Source organism: Magallana gigas, chromosome 1 (genome assembly GCF_963853765.1).
Source record: "Magallana gigas chromosome 1, xbMagGiga1.1, whole genome shotgun sequence".
NCBI lineage: Eukaryota > Metazoa > Mollusca > Bivalvia > Ostreida > Ostreidae > Magallana > Magallana gigas.
The window spans coordinates 74,034,703-74,056,234 of NC_088853.1; the positions used below are offsets into that span (position 1 = coordinate 74,034,703).

General features: G+C 34.6%; 2 protein-coding genes across 2 annotated transcripts in view; one reads left to right on the forward strand and one right to left on the reverse strand.

Annotated features, from left to right (window-relative positions):
- LOC105337927 (immunoglobulin superfamily member 10) overlaps positions 1–21,532 on the forward strand; it is a 298,746-nt gene that overhangs the window by 99,677 nt on the left and 177,537 nt on the right. The window lies entirely within an intron of this gene.
- LOC105329042 (uncharacterized) overlaps positions 1–21,532 on the reverse strand; it is a 144,538-nt gene that overhangs the window by 26,452 nt on the left and 96,554 nt on the right. Inside the window, exons 2-5 of the mRNA XM_066075173.1 lie at positions 16,804–17,032; positions 16,004–16,150; positions 13,079–13,189; positions 1,508–1,744 (exon numbers count right to left, since the gene is read on the reverse strand). Coding sequence (XP_065931245.1) covers positions 1,508–1,744; positions 13,079–13,189; positions 16,004–16,055 — 400 coding nt within the window. The 5' untranslated portion in view covers positions 16,056–16,150; positions 16,804–17,032. The remainder of the gene's footprint in view (positions 1–1,507; positions 1,745–13,078; positions 13,190–16,003; positions 16,151–16,803; positions 17,033–21,532) is intronic.

Consider the following 21,532-nt stretch of genomic DNA (forward strand, 5'->3'; position numbering starts at 1 on the left):
TGATGATATGCAATGACAAGTAATCAGAAAAGCAAACTGAAGCTGGTTTTTTTTTTACAAGGTTAAACGATTAAAAAAAATCTAAATACCAAGCAGGCAAAGAAACCCCCTCCCCCATCACCACCATCTGTGTACCCCCCCTAAGAAAAAAGAATGGACCCAAAACATGTACGTTAAACACGGAATATGTAATAAAATTTAGTCAATATTCTACATGGTCATTTTCCTCCATCCCACACGGAGAAATATGACCCTAAAGCCATAATTTCTACGATGTAATCCAAGTATTCTACAACTAAGTGGGTCATTTTTCAACGTAGAAAAATGAGCCACAGTCAATTTTATTCGGGGGTCACTTTTCGTCGTTACACCAGAGCTATGAACCCTAACGTTAACATTACCGTCATGGAAAATGCATAAGTGGACTATACCCATATACCGTAAGTAATTGGTTATTTTGGATATTGGTAAAACATTACGCAACTCCTAAATAAAGTAAAAGTTTTACAAATCAAGATTGAGATACATTCGTTGGTATCCAAGCATAATTCACTTATGTTCTAAATTTCTCTAACAATGTTTGAAATATCATAAAATTGTATTGATCTTTCAGTGTTAGCTGTGTCTTTTAAATGCATAAAAATGTTTATTCAGGTGTTAGGATAGTCTATAAACAAATAATTTATAAATAGTTTTCTTTTTGGCATGAAGCTGAAAAGATGCGGATTATTTGATCCTCATTAATGAAAATTATTTACAGTCACAAACTGACAACTTCCATGCTACGTAAACAAACACTTTTTAATTCTTTCAATGAAATTGACATTCTAACGTAGGTAACGATCGGCGTTACTTAAGATCGTGACGGCAAAGTTAATTATGACATTAACTGTATGACATTTCGATGAATATTTTTTTACACATCGTTGCAAAATGATATAGGAAACTTAAAAAATTCTATTCTTTCAGGAAAAAACATCACAATTCATTCTTAGTGTGGATTTAAATCGATTAAAAAGCCACTATAACAGTCTTGGTTTGTACACTGATTTATTACACAGACACATACAGTATATCAGTACCCTTTTTTTTGTTTAAAGGAATTTCAAAATGATTGGTACATCAATAGTGCGTTATGTTTTATATCAACGTAAGCAATTTGTTTTATGATAACATATACGATGTGACTTTGTACAAGTGATAATCTTATGTCAAGTATAATAATATGGTAAAGACATATTCGATAAAGTATGATTTACTTTTCAGCTGAAATAAAAAAAGAAGAAAAAAAAAAAGAAAAAATATGAATACCGTTGTAAGGTGACCGGATGTCAAACACATATGGTGTAAGAAAAAACATTATAATACCAATTGAATTATGCAATATGACGTCCGTCACTAAGAATAGTGTCTCTCTAACGCAAAAGGTGGGGTCTGATGTTGCGTTCGATCAACTTTAACTTATCATTTAGCTTTTGAAAATCTAAAAGAAAAAATAAATAAATACCTTTGTATGCTGAGGTAATTCCATGCACATCTGGTGTAAGATAATACATTAGAATGCCGATAGAATCATACAAAATGGCGTCCTTTACTATGTATTGAGGAACTGTTATACGTTCCAATGGGTCTTGTGTTGTATTTCTAGTGATGATTACATCGTATGATGAAGAATTTCCTGACGAAGGCCATGTAAATATCACATTGCCTGACATGAATTTTGTTGATATTTCCCGCGACTGGGCTACAAAACAAACCATAATGATTACATCTTCAAATTTCGTTTGAACACCTTTCTATGTACACAAGAGGCCCATGGGCCACATCGCTCACCTGAAAAACAATAGGTATGATAAAATCAGCTTAATGGAGTCATAATACAAACTATCTGGACAATGTACAATAATACATAATACATACTTTGTATCTACACTACCTGAGGATGCTTTCACACAAGTTTCAGCTTTGCTGGCTGATTAGTTTCTGAGAAAAAGATTTTTTAAGATTTACTCTATATATTCCATTGTTAAACTTTGACACCCCATTGTGGCCTCACCCTACCCCCGAGGGCCATGATATTCACAACTTTAAATTTACACTTCCTGAGGATGCTTCAACACAAGTGTCAGCTTTCCTGGCTGATTAGTGTCTGAGAAGAAGCTTTTTAAAGATTTACTCTATATATTCCTATGTTAAACCTCGACCCCCATTGTGGCCCCATCCTACCCCCGGGGGCCATGATTTTCACAACTTTGAATCTACACTACCTGAGAATGCTTCCAAACAAGTTTCAGTTTTGCTGGCTGATTAGTGTTTGAAAAGAAGATTTTTAAAGATTTACTCTATATATTCCTATGTTAAACTTTGACCCCCCATTGTGGCCCAAAACTACCCCCGGGGGTCATAATTTTCACATCTTTGAATCTACACTACCTGAGAATGCTACCACGCAAGTGTCAGCATTCCTGTCTAATTAGTTTCTGAGAAGAAGATTTTTAAAGATTTACTCTAAATATTCTTATGTTAAACTTCGACCCCCCATTGTGGCCCCCACCCTACCCCCGGGGGTCATGGTTTTCACAACTTTAAATCTACACTACCTGATAACGCTTTCACACAAGTTTCAGCTTTGCTGGCTTATTAGTGTCTGAGAAGAAGATTTTCAAAGATTAACTCTATATATTCCTATGTAAAACTTCGACCCCCCATTGTGGCCCCACCCTACACCCGGGGGTCATGATTTTCACAACTTTGAATCTACACTACCTGAGGATGCTTCCAAACAAGTGTCAGCTTTCCTAGCTGATTAGTTTCTGAGAAGAAGATTTTTAATGATTTACTCTATATATTCTTATGTAAAACTTCGATCTTAAATTGTGGCCCCATCCCATCCCCGGGGGCCATGATTTTCACAACTTTGAATCTACACTACCTGAGGATGCTTCCATACAAGTGTCAGCATTCCTGGCTGATTAGTTTCTGAGAAGAAGATTTTTTAAGATATATTCTATATATTCATATTTTAAACTTCGACCCCCCCCCATTGTGGCCCCAACCTACCCCAGGGGTCATGATTTTCACAACTTTGAATCTACACTACCGGAGGATGCTTCCACACAAGTGTCAGCTTTCCCAGCTGATTAGTTTCTGAGAAGAAGATTTTTAAAGATTTACTCCATTTATTCCTATATAAAACTTCGATCCCCAATTGTGGTCCCATCCTACCCCTTGGAGGGGGGGGGGTCATGATTTTCACAACTTTAAATCTACACTTCCTGAGGATGCTTCCACACAAGTTTCAGATTTGCTGGCTTATTAGTTTCTGAGAAGAAGATTTTTAAAGATATATTCAATATATTCATATGTTAAACTTTGACCCCCCCCCCCCCATTGTGGCCCTACCCTACCTCAAGGGGTTATGATTTTCACAACTTTAAATCTACACTACCTGAGGATGCTTTCACACAAGTGTCAGCTTTGCTGGCTGATTAGTTTCTGGGAAGAAGATTTTTAAAGATTTACTCTATATATTCCTATGTAAAACTTCGACTCCCTATTGTGGCCCCACTCTACGCCCGGGGATAATAATTTTCACAACTATGAATCTACACTACCTGAGAATGCTTCCACGCAAGTGTCAGCATTCCTGTCCAAAAAGTTTCTGAGAAGAAGATTTTAAAATTTACTCTATATATTCCTTTGTTAAACTTCGACCCCCATTGTGGTCCTACCCTACCCCCGGGGGTCATGATTTTCACGACTTTAAATCTACACTAACTGAGGATGGTTCCACACAAGTTTCAGCTTTCCTGATCATATGGTTCATGAGGAGAAGATTTTTAAAGATTTACTCTGGATATTCCTATGTAAAATTTCGACCCCCCCAATTGTGGCCTAACCTACCCCCGGGGGTCATGATTTTCACAACTTTGTATGTACACTACCTGAAGATGCTTCCACACAAGTTTCAGCTTTGCTGGCTGATTAGTTTCTGAGAAGAGGATGTTTAAAGATTTACTCTATATATTCCTATGTTAAACTTTGACCCCCCATTGTGGCCCTACCCTACCCCAAGGGTATTCATGATTTTCACAACTTTGAATCTATGAATCTTTGAATATATTCCTATGTAAGACTTCGACCCCCCATTGTGGACCCACCCTGCCCGTGGGGGTCATGATTTTCACAGCTTTGAATCTACACTACCTGAGAATGTTTCAACGCAAGTGTCATCATTCCTGTCCAAAAAGTTTCTGAGAAGAAGATTTTTAAAATTTACTGTATATATTCCTATGTTAAACTTCGACCCCCCCATTGTGGCCCTACCCTACCCCCGGGGGTCATGAGTTTCACAACTTTAAATCTACACTAACTGAGGATGCTTCCACACAGGTTTCAGCTTTCCTGGTCATATGGTTCATGAGAAGATTTTTACAGATTTACTCTGTATATTCCTATGTAAAATTTCGACCCCCCATTGTGGCCTAATCTACCCCCGGGGGTCATGATTTTCACAACTTTGTATCTACACTACCTGAAGATGCTTCCACACAAGTTTCAGCTTTGCTGGCTGATTAGTTTCTGAGAAGAAGATGTTTAAAGATTTACTCTATATATTCCTATGTAAAACTTTGACCCCCCACTGTGGCCCTACCCTACCCCAAGGGGTCATGATTTTCACAACTTTGAATCTACACTACCTGATGATGCTTCCATACGAGTTTTAGCTTTGCCGGCTGATTAGTTTCTGAGAAGAAGATTTTTAAAGATTTACTCTATATATTCCTATGTTAAACTTTGACACCCCACTGTGGCCCCACCCTCCCGAGGGCCAGGATTTTCACAACTTTGAATCTACACTACCTAAGGGTGCTTCCACGCAAGTGTCAGTATTCCTTTCCAATTAGTTTCTGAGAAAAAGATTTTTAAAGATTTACTCTATATATTCCTATGTTAAACTTCGACCCCCCCCCCACATTGTGGCCCCACCCTACCCCCGGGGATCATGATTTTCACAATTTTGAATCTACATTACCTGAGAATGCTGTCACACAAGTTTCAGCTTTGCTGGCTTATTAGTGTCTGAGAAGAAGATTTTCAAAGATTAACTCAATATATTCCTATGTAAAACTTCGACCCCCCATTGTGGCCCCACCCTACACCCGGGGGTCATGATTTTCACAACTTTGAATCTACACTACCTGAGGATGCTTCCAAACAAGTGTCAGCTTTCCTAGCTGATTAGTTTCTGAGAAGAAGATTTTTAATGATTTACTCTATATATTCTTATGTAAAACTTCGATCTTAAATTGTGGCCCCATCCCATCCCCGGGGGCCATGATTTTCACAACTTTGAATCTACACTACCTGAGGATGCTTCCATACAAGTGTCAGCATTCCTGGCTGATTAGTTTCTGAGAAGAAGATTTTTTAAGATATATTCTATATATTCATATTTTAAACTTCGACCCCCCCCCCTATTGTGGCCCCAACCTACCCCAGGGGTCATGATTTTCACAACTTTGAATCTACACTACCGGAGGATGCTTCCACACAAGTGTCAGCTTTCCCAGCTGATTAGTTTCTGAGAAGAAGATTTTTAAAGATTTACTCCATTTATTCCTATATAAAACTTCGATCCCCAATTGTGGTCCCATCCTACCCCTTGGAGGGGGGGGGGGGTCATGATTTTCACAACTTTAAATCTACACTTCCTGAGGATGCTTCCACACAAGTTTCAGATTTGCTGGCTTATTAGTTTCTGAGAAGAAGATTTTTAAAGATATATTCAATATATTCATATGTTAAACTTTGACCCCCCCCCCATTGTGGCCCTACCCTACCTCAAGGGGTTATGATTTTCACAACTTTAAATCTACACTACCTGAGGATGCTTTCACACAAGTGTCAGCTTTGCTGGCTGATTAGTTTCTGGGAAGAAGATTTTTAAAGATTTACTCTATATATTCCTATGTAAAACTTCGACTCCCTATTGTGGCCCCACTCTACGCCCGGGGATAATAATTTTCACAACTATGAATCTACACTACCTGAAAATGCTTCCACGCAAGTGTCAGCATTCCTGTCCAAAAAGTTTCTGAGAAGAAGATTTTAAAATTTACTCTATATATTCCTTTGTTAAACTTCGACCCCCATTGTGGTCCTACCCTACCCCCGGGGGTCATGATTTTCACGACTTTAAATCTACACTAACTGAGGATGGTTCCACACAAGTTTCAGCTTTCCTGATCATATGGTTCATGAGGAGAAGATTTTTAAAGATTTACTCTGGATATTCCTATGTAAAATTTCGACCCCCCCAATTGTGGCCTAACCTACCCCCGGGGGTCATGATTTTCACAACTTTGTATGTACACTACCTGAAGATGCTTCCACACAAGTTTCAGCTTTGCTGGCTGATTAGTTTCTGAGAAGAAGATGTTTAAAGATTTACTCTATATATTCCTATGTTAAACTTTGACCCCCCATTGTGGCCCTACCCTACCCCAAGGGTATTCATGATTTTCACAACTTTGAATCTATGAATCTTTGAATATATTCCTATGTAAGACTTTGACCCCCCATTGTGGACCCACCCTGCCCGTGGGGGTCATGATTTTCACAGCTTTGAATCTACACTACCTGAGAATGTTTCAACGCAAGTGTCATCATTCCTGTCCAAAAAGTTTCTGAGAAGAAGATTTTTAAAATTTACTGTATATATTCCTATGTTAAACTTCGACCCCCCCATTGTGGCCTTACCCTACCCCCGGGGGTCATGATTTTCACAACTTTAAATCTACACTAACTGAGGATGCTTCCACACAGGTTTCAGCTTTCCTGGTCATATGGTTCATGAGAAGATTTTTAAAGATTTACTCTGTATATTCCTATGTAAAATTTCGACCCCCCATTGTGGCCTAATCTACCCCCGGGGGTCATGATTTTCACAACTTTGTATCTACACTACCTGAAGATGCTTCCACACAAGTTTCAGCTTTGCTGGCTGATTAGTTTCTGAGAAGAAGATGTTTAAAGATTTACTCTATATATTCCTATGTAAAACTTTGACCCCCCACTGTGGCCCTACCCTACCCCAAGGGGTCATGATTTTCACAACTTTGAATCTACACTACCTGATGATGCTTCCATACGAGTTTTAGCTTTGCCGGCTGATTAGTTTCTGAGAAGAAGATTTTTAAAGATTTACTCTATATATTCCTATGTTAAACTTTGACACCCCACTGTGGCCCCACCCTCCCGAGGGCCAGGATTTTCACAACTTTGAATCTACACTACCTAAGGGTGCTTCCACGCAAGTGTCAGTATTCCTTTCCAATTAGTTTCTGAGAAAAAGATTTTTAAAGATTTACTCTATATATTCCTATGTTAAACTTCGACCCCCCCCCCCCACATTGTGGCCCCACCCTACCCCCGGGGATCATGATTTTCACAATTTTGAATCTACATTACCTGAGAATGCTGTCACACAAGTTTCAGCTTTGCTGGCTGATTAGTTTCTGAGAAGATTTTTAAAGATTTACTCTATATATTCATATGTTAAACTTTGACCCCCAATTGTGGCCCCACCCTACCCCCGGGGGTCATGATTTTCAAAATTTTGTATCTAGACTACCTGAGGATGCTTTCACACAAATTTCAGCTTTCCTGGTCTTATGGTTCATAAGAAGAAGATTTTTGAAAATTTCTCGAAAAGTTTGGTTGAAATTGGCTTAGTGGTTCTTGAGCAGATGTTGAAAATGTGAAAAGTTTACAGACAGACGGACAGACGGACAGACAGACAGACGGACGACAGACAAAATGTGATCAGAATAGCTCATTTGAGCTTTCAGCTCAGGTGAGCTAAAAACAGAAATAATTGTTAATACAATAATGACATTAATGCAGGGTATAAAACAACACAACAAAGTCTATCTTTATGTGTTTTTAACATAAGTTCATTTCCAACAGCAAATACTTTGATTTATGTATTGTTACATTGAAATTATCGTTTGTACAAAAAGCCCAGAAGTTGCTCTCGAGTTTTGATGATTGAAATACGAGATTCAAAATGCGAGGTCCGAGATTCGAAAAAAAACCCAGATTCAATAAGTAATATGACCAATCAATTTATAATCAACAATATTAGTGCTCAACGCAAAACTATTCATCCCGCATGCCTTATATACGAATAAATATCATTTTATCCAAACTGAAATTATCATTTGTACATATTGTGTCACATAGGAATATTAGCATTTTAGTTAAAAGAAATATTTTTTTTGCTTGTCCGATTTATTCACTCTTATACTCTTTTTACCTAGGCTGTTTTCATTCATGTGATGCTCAAGAAATTACGAAATTAAAGTTTAGTAACTAAGTGTCCTTAGTGACCTACAACAAATGCTTGGTATCACTTATTAGGCTTCATAAAAAACAAAAACAAATGACGTGCATCATAGATAATGAAGTTTGTATTTTAGCCCATTTTAAAAGAGTTTAAATAAGCTAAGTTTTAAAAGTAGACGGCATATAGTTAATTTTACACAAAGGATTTTAATGTTCAAGGATATTTAATAAAAAATATGAAACAGTAACTTGATTAAAAGGGACGAATCACTTTGAATTGCCAGGCGCAGATCATTGAATGAGGCGAGATCCGACTCCTTGGCATAAGTTAATGTTATGATAGTAGCGAGCGCGCAGCGCCGGCGAGCGAAGAGAGCTCTAAGAACCAGTGTGCGCGGGAAAAGAACGAGCTAAACCTACAGTTCATCAAACACAATTGTTTGTCTACGTCCCAAATTGCTCTCTAATGTTTTTACCCGTGGTGCTATGCCAAAAATGACCGACTTTTAACTCGTAATTTACGGTGACTTAAAGTTTAAAGAGACGTTTTGAGTACCGCATATGCTTTGGCGAGACTCAAAGATTTGTTACATGCTTCCATACCTTTGTATTGAGTCGAGAAACGTAAACAAAGACGAACAAAGTCATGAATGAGGTCACAGTGCACTCGTGCTAAATTTCCCGCGATTTTAGAGGTGGCTCAAACATATGTAATGAGTGTACTGGCTATTTCAGTATAGACTGCGTTACCTGCCTCATTGACATTATGATTTGTTTTATATAGAGATTATATAGCAAGAGCCATACTTTACTGTTTTAACGATCCATTTTTAAGCTAATTGTGCATGCATGAACAGTAGGCAGGTAAGTATATGAGTAGGGAGGAAATAAACAAAAGGACATTTTGAACTAAATAAAAAGGAATACAATGAAAAAATAAACAGGTAAAAAAATATGTAGATATTGCATATAGTCAGACCATTGAAGTGGGAAACTACACACCTACAAACAGGTACCGGTCTCTCTCTCTCTCTCTCTCTCTCTCTCTCTCTCTCTCTCTCTCTCTCTCTCTCTCTCTCTTTCTCGGGGGTTGCGCTGTATGTATCATCATAACCATTAAACTTCACTGGCGTCGGAAGCAAATTGAAAGTGGTGGGGGGGGGGGGCTGACTAATCCTCAGAAATATTGAAAAAAAAATAACTAATTCACAAAATCATGAAAATCCTAATCCGGGGGGGGGGGGGGGGGGGCTAGTATGCTTATGACTCCAACTTCTCCATATTTCAACCTTTTTAGGAATAATTATATTTCCTGCGAGAAAAAGTGGGGAGGGGGGTTCAACCCCCGAGAGAGAGAGAGAGCCCCCCCCCCTAGCGCGCCCCCTCCCCTCGCCCCGGTTCCGACGCCTATGAAATTAGTACCTTTGGCATACTTTTTGTAGAGCAATACACTTGCAAAAATTCTTTGACGTTCGTTGATACCTAAATAAAACTATAAGCTGACAATGATGCAAGGTATGTGTAATTCTTGCTGCGCTCGCCAGAACGGTAGCACCGTAAAACATATTACATGTGTATCCAATCATAAGTCAGTTTTTTAAAATTTTCTGCATAGATTCCAATATACTATTGCATAATTCGTAGCCAGAAACAATCCAAAAATCAAAATGGGAATGAAAAGGATAAAATAATCACTTTGTCGCAATGTACTTTACAAACACTGCTGGGTATTTTTTGTCAAGCTGGGTGTGTTATGAAGTTTGTAATCCATGGGAAGATAAATCAGGCTTGGATATGTATAAGTTTTCTGGTAGCTATATCATCGTTTTCATCGATTAAATAGAATTATCGTTTTATTTTATGACCCAGCGACGTATTCAAACACACACACACAAGTGTTATTAAGCGAATGTTTCGGTTTGAGTCCATAGCTAAACAAATTAAAAAACACCATCTTTCATTGGATGATCTATTTTTAGTCCAATGTAGAGAATTGACTTCATATGTCACGTAAAATTAACTGTGGGTTTCTATTTTTTCAATGTAAGATATCAGGCAATTAAAAAGCCAGGAATTATGAAGTCATTAGTAATAACATTTATTGTTATGGTTATACTGAGTCAGGAAATAATTATTCCCTACATGTGAGGATAGAAATGCAAGGATGGGGCATACAAAGACATCGTTCACAGTTCAGAGCTCAGTTAATCAAATTTCAAAATAAGTTATCGCCAATTTTTTCATATTATTACACTTTGTGTCTGTGTGTCTAAGATTTTCACAGTTATTGTAAGTATGTGGCATCACTGCGTACATATTGCTTTTGTTTACTGATATTTGCTAATACTTCTAAACCACCCCCCCCCCACACACACACACACACACACACATGAAAATAAGAAAAACGAAAAAAAAAAGAAATGATAACAAATTCTATACAAAACAAAAACATTTCACTCTTGGAACTCAAATCAGAATGATACTATCGCGTTATCCAGAATGATAAAAACTACAGATATTTGGAAACATTGTTTATACTTGAAATTTGAAATTCGTTTACATCCTCTTGCAGCTTTAGCTACATTTCATATGTCTTCCAAATTAGGAATTTACTAGCTCATTGGGAAGTTACTTGCTGTTCCGTGAACGTACATGTATTAATGTTTTTCTTCGCTTATGTGTTGTTGAATAAAATTATGCAAATAGTCCTATAATATCCTTTATTATACTTTCATGTTAAATACTGAAAGCTGATTGGTTTAAACGCAGTTGATAATCCGTTATATTACCCTCAGCGTAAGCTACACACTTAGCAACGGGTAACAATGAATTGTCACATTCGCGTAAACTATGCGCGTACTGTTCGCCAAAGAATTCACGTCATTTATATATAAAAGTAGTAAAGTTTTCTTTAAAATTAAGACATTTAGTTTAATAGAATAAATAGTGCCTGTTTATATAATGGCAGATGTCTGAGTTACATACTGTAAATATTTGAATAAAAGTTCATAAGCCTTAACATATTTAACAAAAGTGTTTATAAAAAGAATGTGTCACTGTGCATATGATCTTAAATGCTAAAATCAAGGAACTACTTTTGCATTTTTTTAAAAATCTCAGATTAGCTAGCGCTTTTCGCGATGTTGATGTTATTACTTAAAATCAAATTCTTTGTTTGTACTTAATTGATTTTTTTTTTAAGGGTGATTTTTTTCAGAAACATGATAAAAAATTAACGGCATGTCTGCATAAATGCATAGTGTTGTCTACATACAAACGTTCAGAAACGTAATAATATCATTTATATGTTGAATATTAATAATCTAATAATCTACTAGGTAGCTTTAAAAAAATCCTGTTAACTTAATAAGTATTCCAAATATTATTAACAATGAACGGTGACCTATACTTGTTTGTCACAGTATCCGTTTAACGGAAATATTCACATTAGTTATGCAGACGTTAACTGTGTAAATAAAATTTCCTTATTTTCCATTCAGTAAATATGCCTTCAATCTACTCCTTATAACGGTAATCACCAATTACTGAGAAAAATTACTTACTTACATTTGTACACACTTTTTTCCCAAGATATAAGCTCTTTCATGCTTCGTCCAATTTTAATGATTTTTATCATTTCTCAGCTTTGTAACCCCCCCCCCCCCAAAAAAAAAAAGCTAATTCCCTGAAAAGGGTTGACCTTCCGTATCGTGTGAATGTTGCACCATCTGGTGTAAGAACCTTACCAGGGTATAATTTACCATGTCCCATCCACCTACTGTTCCTCTTATTTCACCTCCCGTCTGTAACTTGCTATTTTACGTCTGATTTTAATGTACTTACATAAGGCCTATGCATTGCTTACCATTTCAACATGAGACAACCCTCTAACTAATGATCATCCTTTAAAATCATTTCATTAATTTTAGCAACCTTCATAAGCCTTCAAGTACAGCAACTCTCAATTTTACATAAATATATTAAGTACTAAATTCGAAACTGTCCCTTGTTACCAACAAATGCAATGCCGCTTGATGTTATAACTATCATAAAACATATGCAGTGCTTAATGCTATAAATACTGCATTAACAGTTAATATCGCTATAGACAAATGATATGTCGCCGCTAGATGATTTAATCACATCATTAAATATCAAAATTAACCAGAAGCTTAACGAAATAAAAGTATAAGTACACTCTCTGCCGCGAATCATACACACCGTTATTTCTTTAGCGTTGCTATCGCATCCTTTAATGATACAATTTTGAAAAACAAATTAAAAGCATTGAAAGCATTTATCTTTATTAACGTACATCCTTTTGTTTTCTAAGTGTGCCCAGCATACGTAATATGTTATTGTGAACTCGTACTGTTTTGTAAACCTTATAGATAGATAGATAGATAGATAGATAGATAGATAGATAGATAGATAGATAGATAGATAGATAGATAGATAGATAGATAGATAGATAGATAGATAGATAGATAGATAGATAGACAGATGGATAGATACAGTAAACACGGTTGGAACGAACATGCTTATGATAAATTGACGCTTACAGCAAAGTGATTTTCATTCCCCGTGACTTTATTATATGTTGTAAACTTGACGTATATAACGAATTACGCTTATAACGAAGCAAAATCGCCTGTCCCTGACGCTTCGTTATAACCGTGTTTTACTGTAGATAGATAGATAGATACACACGTATATCAATTAATTATACCTTTCTGGTTGGTGCTATTATTCGTCAATTTTGTAGCATCCGTTTCGTTTTCTTTTAGAAGACTTCGGTCAACCTCTGCGTACATTGCACTAGTTGAATTTCTATTAGAGCCTACGAATCGATTAATTAGTATATCATTTGTACAAAAAAGGATACAAAAAGAGAAAGAGAGAAAAGAGAGACTGAAAATGGGTGATAATTGAAAACGGATACATAAAACAAGGATCGACGAGGGATTAGAACAATACGGTGGCATATCTCTGCTCCTTTGTGTGCAAGTAATTTATCTATCAAATATGTCGACATGCAATATAAATATGGTGACATGCAAGATAGTAGTGTCGACATGCAACATAACAATGTTGACATGCAAGAAAATTGCAATCAAATAAGAATTTTAAAAAAATCGCAAACAATTCAAATATTGCTCACATGTGACATATAAGATGTTAAATGCTATCTATCTATGTCGACATTTAACTTATTTATGTTAACATGCAAGATACGTATGCTGACATGCAACTTATTTCAGTCAACTTGCAAGTTTGTTATGTTCAAATGCTACTTAAGGATGACGTTTACTCAGAACGAAAAACAAATTCCACTGATGATAATGAAAAACCAACTATTGTGTGTTATAGACCTTTTATTATAGTAATAATTTTCATTTTCAAAAAAGTAGGTCAATTTTGAGTCAATGGCCATTGTATATTTTTGGAAAATTAAAGGAAAATCCCTTAAAATGTTACACTATGATTGAGATTTTCTTAATTATGAAAATAATTCGAATTGCTCAACACTTTTGAAAATGAAATACAATTTATGAATGGCAATGACATCAAATACATACAAAGCATAAGTTTTCGTTCACAATTTTTATAAATGTTCCAGTCCGAATTTCCCCTATCACTTTTCAAATTCCTACCCATTTTTGACCCAATTTTACACAAAATTTAATGATGATAATACAAAAACATTTATAGTATTAAACTACTTTTATTGATCTTATTCTGTTGGCATATAATTTATATGAGGTCAATGATCAAAATTTTGAGACATGGTGTCTTTTCACGTTTTTAAGCATATTTCAATATTTTTTTTTAAATTCGGGCCATACGGTTATTATAATGAATAAATGAGGTAAAACTAACAGAAAATATGCAAAATTATATAGACTAAAATATAAAATCTTAACTTTTAATATTAGAGTACTTCCAAATATATTTTAGCGGAAAACAAAATCTGCTAAATTTAGTCGGAATTTCCTCTGTTTGGCTAAAAGTCTATTTTTGTTTTGGCATAATTCCATAATATAGTAAAAATATCGAATGTTATGTCAATAATAATTCATTTCAGAGATACTTTTTTGTGTTTAGAACAAATTTTACTCATGACATTGAACTTTATAACAATCCGAATTTGAGAACTCAAACCCTGAGTAAACAACACTCTTAATAATGTTGAATTGCAACTTAGATATGTTCACATGTGAGAGAAATATGTTGACATGCAACTTATAAGTTGTATGAGAACATAACTTAGTTGCAAGTTAAAATAAATATGTTGCATGTCAACATATAATCTTGCATGTTAACATAACTAAGTTGCATGTCGATATGGAAAGTTGCATGTCGACATGAATAAGTTGCATGTACACATAAATAAGTTTCATGTCAACATAAACAAGTTGCATATCGACATATCTATCTTGCATGTCAACATAACTAAGTTGCATGTCGACATAAATAACTAGCATTTATTATCCTGGATGTCATAAGTGGGCGATATTTGAGATTTTTTGAGATTTTTTATAATTCTTATTTCATTGTAAATTTTTTTTGCATGTCAACTAGGTTATGCTGCATGTCAACCTTACTATTTTGCATGTCAACATAATCATCTTGCATGTCGACATTTTTGATAGAAAAATAACTTGCACACAAGAGGCAAAGATATGCCACCAAAAAAAGGCTCTCATTAGATGTATTGAATTCAAACATTATAAGCGTCTGTGACAGCAAGACAGGTCATATAGCTTTATTTTTTAAACTGTGTCATGTTTTAACGGTTTACAATTCAACATGTTCCCTTTAAAGTTTGAATTAATGCATATAGAGGTTCTGTTTGTGGCTGCTAAGTTCAGTCTGGTAGACAGAAATGTATTTAGATAGATGATAGAGAGATATATTTAAATCAAAAACTCGAAAACATTCAACATCCTTCTTTCAGGGTTATTTTTTTAATTAAATAATAATGGTGTCATCTTTAGTTTAAGAAGTTTAAGGTCTATAAGAGATAATAAATTGTATGTTAGTTGATAAACTGCTTATCTTTTGAAAATTTACCTTTTAAAGTTTAGTGCCTATTGTTTCTTAAGTCAATAAAAAAGGACCCAGGCTTGATTTTTAGGGAAATGTGTAAATTCTTTGTGAATTAACTGTGACTTTTTGCTTTTAAAACGACATTATTAGATAAGCGAATATGTCATTATTAGCTTCATAACTTACACGTAAGAACCGTAGGCAAAGATCAATGTTTAATGGTTTTCTATAGTATTCATAGTAATCCTTATCCAGACGAACTTTACTGCCGAAGTTGTCAATTGTCATACATGTAATTTATGTAATATGCTAATGACAAAGCACAAAGTAATTTATGTTCGAGTACTCGCAGTACTCTATCTATCTATCTATCTATCTATCTATCTATCTATCTATCTATCTATCTATCTATCTATCTATCTGTCTGTCTGTCTGTCTGTCTATCTGTCGGTCTGTCTGTCTGTGTCTGTTCGTCTGTCTGTCTGTCCGTGTCTATGTGTGTGTATGTGCGTTAACGTCAGATTTACAACTTCTGCGATTCAATTATAAAGTTGTAGTCACACATTCATCATATCAACTTTAGAAAAAAATAGTATGATCTTACCTTGAATATGCCATGGTAGTCCAATACAAATGAACAGCAACATGAAAGGCATGGTCTTCTATTTTTATTTACATTCATAGAGTTGATATATGGGTATCCTTTTTCAGGCAACCATATAACTATAATGCTGAACAAAATCAGGAAGTTCTAAAAGAGAGATAGAATACTCATAACGCACAAGCGCAGTCATGTAAACTAGTGACACGGATGTATTTGTAAATGCAACAGATGTATATTTGTTTATTTTCACTGTCACAAAAATACCTTTTTTGAGGGAGTATTTTTTCATTCAAGTTATTTTCAACAAATTTTAGGTATCTAGTAAAAATGCAATTGCATTATAAATGATGTTTGTTTTTATTAAACATGTCTTTATATAATATTTGTCATGTGTGATGAGCCCAAAATCCCTAGGATTATGCGACTATTATTCAAAACATAACATATCTTGCAGGCAGCATAGTATTGGTACAAACAATATCTTTTATTGAGTACTTTTGATTTTTTTTTCTCTAAGCTGTTTTTTTAAAGTCTTCGTAACTTGTAAGATTGCAATTGCATTATAAATGTTTCTGTTTGTTTTTTTATTAAACATGTCTTTATATATTTTTTGTCATTTGATGAGCCAAAATCCCTAGCATTGCGCGACTAGTACTCATAGCATAACATATCTAACAGCCTGCATAGTATTGGTACAAACAATTTCTTTTGCTTAGTACTTTTGAATTTTTTTTTCTAAGCTGTTGAAAAAGAAAATGTTCGTATGCCGAATAATAACATTAAGGCAATTTAATGCATACTTGCCGTAACACTCAAACAGAGTTTTAAATCTCCATGTTTGTGTTTTCAGTTCCTCGTTGGCCGCTTCCTGGTGTCGCCGATCTGTGTAATTTCCTTCTCTGTGTCGTAGATCTCATCATGATGCCTCATGCCTCAGATGTCTACATTTGTCGCCTTGAGTATTGGTTTGATATGAGTAATGATGTTGTCCTCTTATGATAATTATTGCCACACATGCCGAAGTAATTCCTCAAAGTGGAGAGAGACATATCTAACACCAACCATGAGCGTCATCAGCAGTGTCCTTTTAGTTAAAAAACAATATTGGATTTTTTAGAATGACTTATTAGAGAATAAATGACAAACAAAGTCTTTATAAAGAACATTGTTTATGATTGTAATCTGTAAATCATGAGTTTGAATCCAATTAAAGCTATTGTAGTTGTCACATTTTCAAAAACGATGAAACATATTTTGGGGTGAACTATTGAAGGTAAAATAAAATAAAAATTAAATCGGCGACATTGTTTTGATAATAAACAATTTTGTTGACTTTTGTATCGATAGGTGTTCCATTCCACCATAATCATAATTGTTCATGGACTGAATTTAAGCGACTTATGAAGCTTTTTTATACATTAAGAAAAGGAGAATACTTATGTGATAAAAAATATGTCTTTAATTGAAGTGACATAGAATGTGAGTTTTATATTTTAAGAATCAGGGCTTTTACTATCTTGATAACTGCGTCTAACTACTTCAACATTAAAAGCTTTTTACTGTAGATGTGCACTTGTTAAAACAAAAACTCTTATGTTTTTTTTTTCTTTAGATTGCCGTCACACTTTTCTGTTGTATGCAAATTGTTGAGTTAAAGGTTCATCCAAACGAATTGTACACATCAACAATGTACTCTCGTCTTCGCCTTATTCGTCTAGGAGACAATCTAGCATAGCGAACCTTTTTTTAACTTGTTTTGACACATACTATCATACGCTGTAAACAGCGCTTAAAGTCACTGAAACAAAAATAGAGTACATTACCAACCAATCTATAAGTGCAATAAACTATTAGTTCAGCTGAATGTCTATTTCCTAATTTAAGTTACTTACCACATTTTGTCACACATGCATGATTTATCAGACATATTTTCAAAATTTATTAGATATCAATTGTCTTACAACCAGACTAGTTCAAAACTTCTTTATACCAAAACCCCGTAATTCCTCGATGCATTATATATTAAAAACTTAACGTTTTTATACGTAAAAATGCATGCTTTATTAAGGTGTAGTATTGATTTATTGCTGATGCTGTACTATTGCGGTTGCATATTTCTGATCTATCGAAAACTTAATTGTTGAAATCAAGAACTACAAAAAGAGTCTACGTTGAAAATTCAAGATATGAAGGAACGGTCAATTTGTCTTTAAAACCAATGAACAACGATGAAAATAACCGTTGATCTAAACTGCGAGAGAACTAACACTAAATTTAAAATTCACTGATATTCCCGAAAATTGAATACATTATCTGACAATTATTGTAAATTGACTGTCCCACTGTACATTTCTACTGACCAGCACTGTAACACATTGTACTCCACTGTACATGGCACTGACCAGCACTATACCCCACTGTACATTTGAATTATGAAATCTCTGTAAATATTTTCATTGTAATATTTTATTCGACATCTAGTTGTATGCAGCATTATTTTAATAGTTAATATATAAACGTTACATGTGTTTGTTTTGTAAACTACCGGTCATTGCATTATAAGCATAAGAAAATACGAAAGTACACGTGCTTAACCCGCCAGGATACAGAATGATTTTTGTTTAGAATATTGCAAGCCTTCAATTAATATGACCGGGCTATTAAGTCCCTATATTTCGCTTAATATGCACCAAAATTAACCAAATTAATGTAGAACAAGCAAACTATATTCAGAATTGTGTTTGTGTACACATACAAAGAGATGACTGCACACTTGATTACAGAAGGATATGTTGTAGATAACACGCACATTCCTTGCTCACATGTTGACTTCTCTTGACAATATATTTAAAAATATCGGGTTCAAATTTTACCGGCAATAACGCCTTTTGTAGTTTGCGTTATTAATTTTGAATATGAAAATTTATCAGTGAAATATTAACGGGAATAGTTATTTTAAGGTTAGGTGAGAGGGGGTGGGGGGGGGTCAGATTCATTGGAACATAAATCTTTAGAAGCAAATAAGAAAAAAAAACCTGTGAAATTCGCCAACCGCCCGCCAGTAATGGAAATCACAATCCGTGAGGGTGTAGGATGGGGTTTGCACTGTACACCTTAAACTCCTATTTCTCCGTTAATTTTACTTTTATATATTCTCCAAATAAAGTGAGGGGCATCTCCATCATGATTCAATTTTCTGTTTGTAACTGCAAAGATGTTAGCTGGCAAAAAATGATAAAGGGTGGGGGTGGGGTCAAGCTACGTTCTTGAAATACATCTGGGGTCTTTTTAATCTACATTGCTTGGACACTTAGTTTTAGTGTCAGAAAATAAAATTAAGTCTAGTTTTATCATTTATCGGGCTCGTTATTTAGCAATAACGAAGGGGTTGGGTGTAGACCAAGGTGTCGTTTATAATTGAAAAAAAGCGAAATTACACTGAGACGCAGTCAACCCACAGTAAGAATGTTTTTGAGAGAGAGAAAGAGAGAGAGAGAGAGATAAAGAGAGAGAGATAAAGAGAGAGAGAGAGGGGGGTACTGAGTAGTTAGTTGAGTGTATAGAAGACGATAACTCTCTGCGTGTTTCTAACAGTGGCCTAAGAGCTTTAGTGGTTGGTCAGGGTATAGCTCCTTAACACTGGAGGTACAATCTCACATTAGATCTGTTTCCTAATTTTGTACATCTTGTTATCACATATCTCTAACTGTGGCACTGAGAGCTTTAGTCATTGGTCAGGGTATAGCTCCTCAACACTGGGGGTACAATCTCACATTAGATCTGTTTCCTAATTTTGTACATCTTGTCATCACATATCTCTAACTGTGGCACTGAGAGCTTAAGTCATTGGTCAGGATATAGTTCCTTCATACTGGAGGTAAAATCTCACATTAGATCTGTTTCCTTGTTTTGCACAGCTTTTTATCATACATAACTAGATATATATATATAACCGTACGTGCACGGGTTGACATTGCATATCGGACATTTACAAAATAGATATATCGACACACCGTATTATTGACATTTACATAACACATATATATAAGGCCACAATAATGCTAAAAATTTCCCTACACTTTCCTTTGTTTGAATAATCTAACCGTGTCTCTGTAAAGGGCTTCACCACAGATAGAAAGTCTTCCATATACACGTAATGTAGCAGACAATTGCATAATTATTCCGGAACGATTTTGGAGAAAACTAATGAAGTTGCCTTAAAAATAACAGTCAAATCCATCATAATAAACCTGTTTGAGACTGTAAATACCTTTCATATAACAATTTTAATCCATATAATGAAATAATTCAACACTTTTTCACCAACGTACATATATATTCTTTCCTACAGAGACAAGACACAGAACGCATTTTATCGGAATACTGGGTATGTAGGACATTTTTCATTTTTACAACAAAACACATTCCATCTTCACTCTCCTAAGAAATATAATGTAATTTTTTTTGCATGTAATCAAATACTTTTTGTCATCACAATAACAAAAGTAAGTACATGCACTGAGTTAAAATGTATATTTGATATTTTTATGCTTTCTCTCATAAGAAATCCTTAATAGATCTGAACGGAATATAAAGCACATTTAATTAAATTAAAATTTACAATTAAATTTGATATTGTAGAAACATAAACTAATGATCCCGTTAGCGTGAATGTACTGTTTAAGCGCAAGATTGTAAAATCCAAAATCCGGATGTTTTCCGGGATTTTTTTTTTTATGAAGTTTCGTTGATTATGAATTTGCAAAGCGTAACTGAGAAAAAATAAAAACGAATTGGTAATCCTCACATACCAATGACGTTTAGAATATATAAAACAAAAGACAGAATATCTGCGATCTACCGGTATTAAAGACCAAAAAGTCGAGTCTATTTTTATTTAACATAGTAGCATAGATGTGATAAAATCACGTTGCATTTCACGATTCTGTTTTAAAATTACCTATTTAAACTTTATCACCTGTCCATGATCACGACATTAAGCCGTGCAGGAAAAGATGAATAAAATTTCATTCTAGTTGTAACGCGCTATCTCGTTGGCTAAAACAATATTTTATATCGCATAAAGAATGTTGCTTACGTCATAATAAGACTAACGTCAAAAATGTATCAATACGCCTGATGTTACGTTTGAATTTTGTACATTTTCATGTCATTTTAAAAATCAAATGACTATTTTTTCTACAATGAAGAGTAAAAAAATTAAATTATAGGCAATGAATTCAAAATTTATTAGTTTTATACGATATAAAATGGTTTGAAACAGTTTTCGCTTTTTTTTAACCGATTATCGGTTAATAAAGCGTAATTTGCCCTAAACCATTTTATATCGTATAAAACTAATGAGTATTGAATTAATACCTTAAGAAAGAAAAAAAAGATTAAATGGTCATTTATTTTAGCAAAATATAGTTATTTTGATTTTAGTGATTGGTTAGAGAGAGAAAGACAGAGGGGGATTGTACTTATAAAATACTTAATATCCGACATGGTTTTAATTAAAAATACTAT